Below are 10,501 nucleotides of genomic sequence, written 5' to 3'. Positions count from 1 at the left end.
CTAGCTCTTGTAGACCAGGCTGGCCTCGACCTCACAGAGATCCATCTGCCTCTGCCTCCCGAGTGCTGGGATTAAAGGCGTGCGCCACCACCGCCCGGCTTTTCTTTTTTTTTTTTTGAGTCAAGGTTTCTCTGTAGCTTTGGAGCCTGCCCTGGCACTCACTCTGTAGACCAGGCTGGCCTCAAACTCACAGAGATCCACCTGCCTCTGCCTCCTGAGTGCTAGGATTAAAGGTGTGCACCAACACTGCCCGGACCCATTTTTTTTATTTACAGTTGAATAAAAACCCCTCTGTGTTTACACGACACTGCCATCATCTGTTTATCAGGTGGTGGAGATCTAGGCTGTGCTGTCTAGTTTTTTTTTGTGTCAACTTAGCACAAATCTAGACAGGGGAATCTCAGTAGAGGAATTGTCTCCATCAGATTGGTCTGTGAGCATGTCTGTGGAGGCATTTTCTTGATTGCTGATTGATGTGGGAATGCCCTAGCCCACAGCTGGTGGTATCATCCCTAGGCAGGAAGAGTCTCAGATGAAAAAGATTGTGCATATGGTAGATCTATTTCTATCTTTTTGATAATCTACCACATTGATTTCTACAGTAGCTTCACCAGTTTGCACTCCAAAATGAAACTAGATGAAAACGTCATCTTTTGGTTTACATAAAGCTCAAACCAAAATTGATCAAGGACCTCACATGAAACCCAATACACTGATTCAAATAGGGAATATACTTCAACTTATGGCAACCAGAAAGGTCTTCTTTCTCAGGAATTAAGAACAATATTTAACATGAAAACTACGAGTGAAACTAAATGCTCTGCACAGCAAAGAGTAGCAGTCAAATGAAAATTACTAAGGATTTTACACAGCAGACATTTTGAGAGACGGTAGAGGAAAATGGAGCAAAAGTAAAAAATGGAGATGTATAATACAGGAAACTATTAGTTTCAATAAACATAAAGAAAATATTGCCACTTTGTAATTTTTAAAGTCCTTAGTACCAAGGGCAGGAGACAGGTTTATTGCATTGGCTGCAATACAACAGAAAGGAATCATGGTTATATCCTATTTCTTTTGATTAATGTTTTCATATTTTTATTATATTATTTTTCCTCCTAACTCCTGCAAGATTTTTCTCACTCACTCAATTTCATATTCTGTGTTCCCTCAAAAAACCAAGAAAAAAATAAAATAAATATGCCAATAAGATAAATTTTAAAAGTACCAAAACAAAGCAAAATGAAACATAATTGTCACAAGTAAATAAAAAGAACCCTTTTTTGTGTTGGCCAACTACTCCTGTGCATGAGAATTATCGTGGAGGGTGGTTGGTATACCCAGCGGTACTCCACTGAAGAAAACTGATGGGGGCTGCCACTGAAGAAGACTGATTTTCTCTTGTCTAGCAGGTATCAGTTGCAAATAGCTCCTTGCTTAGAGGTGGGAATTTGTGCCCACTTCTCCTTCTCAGTGACAGGAATTATAATCAGGTCTGAAACTGTGCAGGTCTCGTGTGCTGCCATAGTCTCTGTGACTTCACATGTACATCAGTCTTGGTGTGTCTAGAAAACACTGTTTCCTTAGAGTCAACCATCACCTCTGGCCCTTAAAATCTTTCTGCTTCCTCTTCCACATAGATCCCTGAGCCTTACAAAGAGGGGATTAATGAAGACATCCCATTTAGGACTGAGCACTCCAAAGTCTCTCACTCTCCACACATTGCCCAGTTGTGAGTCTTCATACTACTTATCAGCTATTGCAAGAAGAAGCTTCTCTGGTGAGGACTGAGTAATGAATGCATCGATCTATGGTTATCTGCACAGCAGTATGTCATTAGGAGTTTGTATTGCCACACCCACTTTTATTTAACAGAATAAAAGTGTTAGACCCACAACATATGTAGTCCAGGTTTCTGGTCACTTCAGCAGTTTCAGTATGGGTTCCATCTCATGGAGTGGGCCTTAAAGCCAACTAAAACATGGTTAGTTGCCCCACTATTATCCCAGTCTGTCCTGCAGATATAGTGCGGTTGTAGGCCCCTGGGTTTATAGCTGGGTAATATCATTGCTTTTCTTTTCAGGCAGTGTGAAGAGTACCTTCCAACACTATGAACACTAGTCAGTAAGGATGAAGCTTCTAGATGTGCATCAGCTGGATTTCACCGTTCAGTGACATAAATTCTTTCTTTAACAATAGTAACTCACTATCAGGCTCTGCAGAGTAGCCAGTAGCATTGGCAAGAACCTTTAGCCAATGACTCAAAAATATATAACCCATTCTTGGCCCAGAAGGTTTTACTTGGTAGTATGAAATGCCTGGTTGGGGCACTGTCTCTCCTATTATATGCTATTAAATTCCTTTCATATATGTCTACATTTTAGGAAGCTTCTACAGTAGTAAGTTTCTATATGGATTTTCAAAAGGCTGTTAGTGTTAGTTGCCCCCTCCATGTCCTCTCCTTTACCTTTCTTTCCCACCTCTCTCTCCATTTAATATTCCTATTCTAGTTTCTGTTTTTCTCTCCATAACACTATGCTCTATTTTCTCTTTCTTGAAATCACCTCCTCTTCACCTTGAACCCTTACTAGCTACCTAACTTATGAAATTCAGATTGAAACTTATGAAACTCAGATTGAGTTTGAGATTGAAATTCAGATTGAAACTTATGAAATTCAGATTGAAACACATATCAAAAGCTTAAAAGCTAATAGGCACGTAAAAGAGAAAATATTTCTCTTTTAGGATCTGAGTTACCTTACTCAGGATGACAGTTTCTAGTTCCGTCCCTTTACCTGAAGATTTAATAATTTCATTTTCTAATCAAGTGAATAATATTCTATCATGTAAATGTACATTTTCTTTATCTGTTCATCAGTTGATGGACATATAGGCTGTTTACAATTTCTGGCTATAATGAACAGAACAACAATGGACATAGATGAGCAAGTATCTCTGTAGTAAGATGTAGATACTTTTCGTGTATGGCCAAGAGTAGCATAGCTAGATCTTGAGGTGGATTGATTTTCAACTTTTTGAGTAACCTCCATTTCCATATGGGCCATACCAATGTGCACTTCCTCCAGCAATGAGTAAGTCTTCCCTTTCCTCTCCATCTTCATCAGCATGTGTTTTCATTCGCTTTTTTTGTCTTGGCCATTCTGACAGAGGTAAGCTAAAATCTCAAAGTAGTCTTAATTTGCATTTCCATGACGGTTAAAGATGCTGAGCATTTTTAAGTGTTTCTCAGCCATTTGTCTGTTTTTCTTTCTTTTGAGAACTTTCTATTAAATTCTATACACCATTTTTTTAGTGGGGTTGTTTGTTTTCTTGATGTTCAGCTTTTTTTTTTTTTTACTTCTTTGCATATTGTAGATACTATACTCTACCAGATGTCTAGTTGGTAAGGACATGTTTCCCATTCTGTGGGCTGCTGCTCTGCTGGAATGATGCTGTCTTTTGATATACACGAGCTTTTTAGTTTTATGTGGTCCCAGTTATTCACTTGTGGTGTGCTATCCATGTCCTATTCAGAAAGCCATTTCCTATGTCAATGAGCTCAAGCCTAGTCTCCATTTTTCTACTAGCAGATTGAAGGTATCTGGTCTTATGTTGAGGTCCATTTGGTGTTATACCTGCAGCTATTCAATTTAACAAGCACAACTTGTTGAAGACGTCTTTTATTCAGTGTATATTTTTGGTTTCTTTATTAAAATTCAGATACCTGTAGTGTGCTGAATTATGTCTTTATTTCTATCCCATTTATCAATGTGTCTGTTTTTATGCCAATTCCATGCTGTTTTTCTATTATAGTTTCGTAATATAATTCAAAATCTGGGATGGTGATACACTCAACAGTTATTTTATTATTCAGAATTGTTTTAGCTATCCTGGTGTGTGTGTGTGTGTGTGTGTGTGTGTGTGTGTGTGTGTGTGTGTTTCTATATGAAGATTTTTTTCAGTTTCTATGAAGAATTGTGTTATATTTTTTGATGGGAATTGCATTTCCATGACGGTTAAAGATGCTGAGCATTTTTAAGTGTTTCTCAGCCATTTGTCTGTTTTTCTTTCTTTTAAGAACTTTCTATTAAGTTCTATACACATTTTTTTTAGTGGGGTTGTTTGTTTTCTTGATGTTCAGCTTTTTTTACTTCTAGACAGCTTTTAGTAAAGGGGCCATTTTTCACAATATTAATCTTCTTGATCTTTTTCATTTGTCTTTTTGTTCTAGTTAAGACTAATAAATTATATTAAATTATTAAACCTAATATTAAATTATTGAACCTAAGTAGCCAGGAAAACAAAAGAGGTGTCAGGTGATGACTAATAAATGGTATATTTGGTCAATTTCCAATTATTCAGTTGCCATCATACCAATATCCCTATTTTCATCACATTTGCATATACTTGTCGTACAATATGTAACATAATTTTTCTAAAAAAGAGGTTTTTTTTCAAAATTCATAATTCTATGCTGAGGACTGGACTGATCCAAGGTTTTCTCTGAGGCCCCATGTGTGGAGAAGGAACGCAACTCCTCTTCTAAAACTAGGAATAGGCTTGGCACAACCAGTAATGGCCTGGGGCCAGAGCCTTGAGGGTGCCATGGCTTTGGATACTGAAAACTGATTTTTCCAGCATGCTGAGCTAAGGTTGGTAGTCCCAGGGCCACTATGTGCTCCATCTATAGTATTCTTGAGATACCCTGTGTTCCTTAGGCAACATTTCCTGATTTTCTTCATTCTGACTTCATCCCATTGTATGATAGTTCCTGCTAGCACTGTCCCATTTCTGCCCTGAAGATAGTGTATAAGATGCTCTTCTTAGTAAGCTGCCTTGTCAGAAGACATAGCTTGTGCAGAACCTAATCCCAAACTTTCCTATCCTCTCATCTCCTCGTCTTCTCTCTCAGGACCTTGTCACTGAAGGAGGACCTGCTGGTCCAGGTCATTTCTGTATTTAACAAGTAAAAACTCACTGGTCCTATTATCACATGAATAATTAAACTTAAAAGGTTTGATGAAAAAATCCTCAATAGGTAAACTCACTGTATTAAAATGATTTTAGATGTGAGTTTAATCCACTCATATATGTAACTCTTCCATTATAGTGTAGAAACTCTCAAAAACAAAAACAAAAAAATCCCAGGAGCAAGGCATTTGGGCACCTGAAGAAACATTCTTCAGCACACTCTGCAAAAGATTGTTTAAGCAGACACATAAAGACCTGTGGGGAAGTGAGTCATTGTGTTCTGAGAATGACTGGCAGGCTGACAGGTTTGACTGTGGCCTCTGTCTCAGCCCCTGTGCCACTGGAGTATGCCAGACAGCTCCAGCATTTGCTTTGGATCCCTGCTTGAAGAATTTGCTTCTGATAGTATTTAATTTGAATATTCTGCCCTCAGATAGTCCAATGACTTCAGTTCTTTTGGGTCTGTGCAAAATCACCTCCTGGAAGAATATTTACAAATATCATTATCTCCTTGTTGTTCCTAATTGGTTACATTGTTTTTCATTTTCTCTATAGCACTAAATATAAAGTTACTCATGTCTGTCAATTTTTTATTATTTATAATGAATTTCTGCCTTCTCCACTAGTGTGTGTAGTCCAAATGATTCAATATCTATGTTGGTTTTCATTGATACAACCAAGTGCCAAGAATAACACCTGATGGCCTATAGATCCTCAAAACTTCTTTGAATGGATAAACTGGGAGAGCCTGTTTTTTTTTTTAATAGGGCTAAAGCACCCTGAAAATTTTCCATCATCTCCCACAGCCCACTAACTGCAAGAAGCCTCACTAACGCTGAGTACACACCCCAGCAGGGAGGTTCCAGGACATGTCATTACCTGACTCTCTGAAGTCACTCTTTCACAAGCCTCTCATGTGGCCTGCAGTGGCCTGCTCGGTCTCGGGATAATCCATGTGTCACCATTGGGTGTTGCAGTCTCCCACAGCACCGAGTCTGAGACCTTGAGGGTTGAGAGAAATTTAAATGTGTTTTGAATATGACAATAGATGGGCATTGAAGAAATTGGAATTTTCTTTAATGCAGTCAAGAAATGGCACAGAAATTATATACCATATTCTGACTTTATTCTTCAGGATGTTATTTTGGCATCTTCATGGAGAAAGTTATGCATATGGGATTAAAATAAACAGAGAACAGGCAGCTTCTATCTGAGAAAGAATCTCTTCATATTGATTTCAAGGACGCATCAGCTAAATATGATTGTTTGCCCCAAAGAGCTTTGCTCTTAGAAAATATTGTTTGCTTACATTGAACTCCATGGTAGACCAGAAAAATTCAAGATTTTAATCTGTTTTCCTCATATTTTATATCAATTCAACTGTTTTGTTTATTTGGGGTTTGCTGCATAAGAAAGGATTATTATCTTTGAATAATGGTGTAAAAAGAACAACTTTCTAAAGAATGACAATTTTCTGGTAAGGAAAGAGGAAGTGAGGTGAAGCAGCCTACATCACAATGGTGGACATTGTGTGAGCTGAAACCATCTTCACTGGTTAGATAAGTGTTGTCCTAGCTTAGGAGAGAAGCTTCTCCTGAAGGAGAAACCCCTGTTTACACAGCCTCTCCATCATGTAAGACGTGGCTGAGCTTGAGAAAAGATTCTCTGTTTGCCAGGCTCTGCTGAGCTCTGTCGCATGCATTTCCTGTGCATGCCCTTCCTAGAGTTTGTGACTATGCTCTTCAAATACCCACCACCATGAAAACCCACCTTGCCATTCCCCACCAATGTACTGCTCTCTCCTCAGTTCCCATATTCCCTGTAATCATCTGCCTAAGTCTTTGCCACACTAGATAGAAAGAGTGGTTGGAATAGAAGAATCAAGTCATTTGGAACCTGAAGCTCAATGGGCCTCTCACTATACACAGCTCGAAGTTTCCCTTCTCTAATAGAGATCCCCAGCCTTCCACCTCTTATTTTTGTATCTTTTCTTGGAAAGGGAGTTCTCGAGATTATAAACAGGAAGGAAGGAAGGAAGGAAGGAAGGAAGGAAGGAAGGAAGGAAGGAAGGAAGGAAGGAGGGAGGAAGGGAGGGAATGGAGAGAGAGAGAGGAGAGAGAGAGAGAGAGAGAGAGAATCATTTTAGAGATTTTGTCTGTTTGCTTATTTGTGTGTTTTTTATGTCACTTTTGGGCTTAAATCCACTAAGTAAAGGATAAGTGGAACTATGGCCTAAATTGTTTCAAGTAGAAGAAAGTAATGACATTATGCCCAATGCCTCCCAGAAGAACCTGAAACACCTCCCAGCTATCCATCATCCACTATAGAGCCTGATCACACCAATACACCCATCTAAACTGGGGCATCCTGATCACACCAATGCACCCATCTCAACTGAGGCATCCTGATCACACCAATGCACCCATCTCAACTGAGGCATCCTGACCACACCAATGCACCCATCTCAACTGATGCATCCTGATCACACCAATGCACCCATCTAAACTGAGGCATCCTGATCACACCAATGCACCCATCTCAACTGAGGCATCCTGATCACACCAATGCACCCATCTCAACTGAGGCATCCTGATCACACCAATGCACCCATCTAAACTGAGGCATCCTGATCACACCAATGCACCCATCTCAACTGAGGCATCCTGATCACACCAATGCACCCATCTCAACTGAGGCATCCTGATCACACCAATGCACCCATCTCAACTGAGGCATCCTGATCACACCAATGCACCCATCTAAACTGAGACTCTGCTTATGACATCCATAAGTCGTAGTAGATTTCTGTCACTTGATTTCCCAGAATTTCCTTATTGCTTTTTCAGCCCATAGCATCCTGCCTGAAACACATCATATTTGAGGAGTGTGTTGGGGGGTATTCTTCAGGGTTAATGCTCAGGCTGTACGACTGTCAGCATGTGAAAAGGTCACGTTATTAGTTTCATCACCTAAACTAAACCAATAAGTGGGTGAAGCACCTAGGATGAGTCACGTCTGACAGGTAAGTAATGAAGATGCGGTAGCCCCAAAGGCTCCCATCCCTCAAGGCAGGGCTTGTTCCTTCTATAAAAAGCCAGCGTGAAGAGGATGCCACACCAGATCCCAGTGACCACACTGCCTATTCTCTGCATCCTGCACACCAGGTAAGCTTCTCTACATGGATACTTCACTATTTACTTTATGCATTTATGTAACTTTTTAACTGGGGCTTCGTTTGCATTTTTCTCCTCTTACTGAAATTTAGTCGTAGATATAAGGCAGATGAATCACCTGAATTGTAAACCGTAAAAACTTTCACTTAAAAGTAATCACGATTGAAGGAACTTTAGACGTAATTGGCGTGTGCCACCAGTCCTCGCTGTGTCTGTGTAAGAACACAAGCTTATCGCACTTCTAGTGACATCATTCGTTTAGCTGCCAGTTTAATGCTGAGAATTTTATTCTTTTTCAGTAAAAGCATTTGTTGAGAGTTTGCTGTATTTGGCATTTTGGACTGTAAAGGGTAATTTAGACAAAGGGAGAACTTTCTCTATAAAACTGCATCTCAGTTAGAAGAATGGGACCTAAAGGCAGTACTGCGAGGGGGTCAGTGCCAGGAGACAGGACGGGAGCTACAGCAAGATGGGAAGGCAAGAAAAATTTCCTAAGTATTTGCTCTAGGAAAGTTGCCTAAGATTGGCATAGCAGGTGATTTGTGGCAGTTGGGCCAGTGTGAGCAAGCAGCTGGGAGTGGAGCACCTGAGACGGAAGAGGGTGTGAGCCACCTGTGCCAGCGAGGTGATCTGGAGGACCACAGGTGTTTGTTCTACAGGTGACAAACGTCTTACTTATTGCAGATGAGCAGTGGGCTGGGAGCATTTTAATATTCTCATTTTCCACATGCCATCACAAGGGCCAATGGCATCCGTCTCATATTCCTGCTAAAGCCTCTGCTATGTCGCTAGCTGTGCCTTATGATAGGGAGGGAAAGGGAGGAGCTGGAAAAAAAACAGCTAGTTTAGAACCAAACTTATCACCATTAAGGACCCTCATGGCAAAGAACCCTCTGTGGTAGAGAGAGAAAGGAGAAGCTCTACTTCTTCGTGCATTGGAAGTGGCATTGCCAGTGGTTTCTCGTGAAGCCATTCCCTCTGTAAATCATCTATTCTGTTTCTAGGCCCGGCCATCTTTGAAGTATGAGTTCACACCAGCAGAAGCAGCCCTGTACAGAACTACCTCAGCTTAATGAGCAGCAAGTGAAACAGCCTTGCCAGCCACCACCTCAGGAGCCATGTGTCTCCCAAATCAAGAAACCATGTGACACCAAGGTTCCTGAGCCCAGCCACCCCAAGGCTCCTGAGCCCTGTCACCCCAAGGCCCCTGAGCCCTGCCACCCCAAGGCTCCTGAGCCCTGCCACCCCAAGGCCCCTGAGCCCTGCCACCCCAAGGCCCCTGAGCCCTGCCATCCCAAGGCCCCTGAGCCCTGCCACCCCAAGGCCCCTGAGCCCTGCCACCCCAAGGCCCCTGAGCCCTGCCACCCCAAGGCTCCTGAACCCTGCCCCTCAACTGCTACTCCAGAACTAGCCCAACAGAAGACAAAGTAAAAGTAATGTAATCCAAAACTGTGCCTCGGGGAGCTAACCACAGGATGGATGCTGAGCCCCACCTTACATCACAGTCCTGTCTCGCATTTATACCTGAAAATAAAGTACTACGAAGCTTTTTTGCCTACATATGTGGATGTGGGGCCTCTGAGTCTCTGAATTCAACTGAGGACTTGGTTCCGGCACTAGTTTGTCTACTCAAAATTCTTCCGAAAGAGGGACCAAGATGCAAGTGATTCGGTTTTGTTATTTCCTCATTAAAGCTTCTTCCACTCCTGACTATAAATTGTTGTCTGACTCAGTGACTTCTTCCTTTTCCTCATAAAGCAAAAGGTACTCACAGACACAGGAGGGCATACAGAGGCTTCCTTCAGATGACACCTGACCAACCCTGGCACTAAGACCCGGTCCTGGCCCTGGCCGGTGAGAAGCTCTTCCCACTGAGGATGCCTAGGGTGTCAGAGAAATGTTATGTAATGCCATTAGAGGCTTTTGCTTTGGACAAGTGGGACTAGAGGAGGATTCTCCTCTTACAACTCAGTGAGTCATTCTGGAGTTTAATTAGTACCTGCCCAAGCTAAATCTGATGTATCTAGCCCAAGTGCTCTGTCCCCAAGATAGGCCAGCATATCCAACTGCTTCTGTTCCCTTCAAGCAATCTTCTAACAGACGTGAATCTGTCCCTTCTCGTTCATTTCTTCTGTATACCCACAATTCAAATCCCCCCAACAATTTCTAAGACATATCTCAGCAAGTCCTCTTCTTTCTGTGTCAGGGAATCTCTTAGAGGGATGTGCTTTGCTGCATTCTACCCCACCATCCAAAACACACACACACACACACACACACACACACACACACATGCTCTCACACACTCCCACACTCACATTTACATACATACATATATACACATTCACACACACGTA

At 41.5% G+C, this 10,501-nt stretch overlaps 1 protein-coding gene across 2 annotated transcripts; it reads left to right on the top strand.

The window, feature by feature from the left end:
* Positions 1-9,167: 9,167 nt before the first annotated feature.
* On the top strand, positions 9,168-9,575 carry Sprr1b (small proline rich protein 1B). Of its 2 annotated transcripts, XM_038311950.1 has the most exons (2): positions 9,168-9,266; positions 9,405-9,575. In XM_038311950.1, the coding sequence occupies exons 1-2, from the start codon at positions 9,168-9,170 to the stop codon at positions 9,573-9,575; spliced, it is 270 nt and encodes an 89-aa protein (XP_038167878.1). The 2 variants fall into 2 exon arrangements, with proteins under 2 accessions (XP_038167878.1, XP_038167877.1); XM_038311949.1 differs by having other exon boundaries at positions 9,168-9,575.
* The last annotated feature ends 926 nt before the right edge of the window (positions 9,576-10,501 follow it).

Source organism: Arvicola amphibius, chromosome 14 (genome assembly GCF_903992535.2).
Source record: "Arvicola amphibius chromosome 14, mArvAmp1.2, whole genome shotgun sequence".
Lineage (NCBI taxonomy): Eukaryota > Metazoa > Chordata > Mammalia > Rodentia > Cricetidae > Arvicola > Arvicola amphibius.
This window is presented reverse-complemented; position numbering and strand designations above follow the sequence as displayed.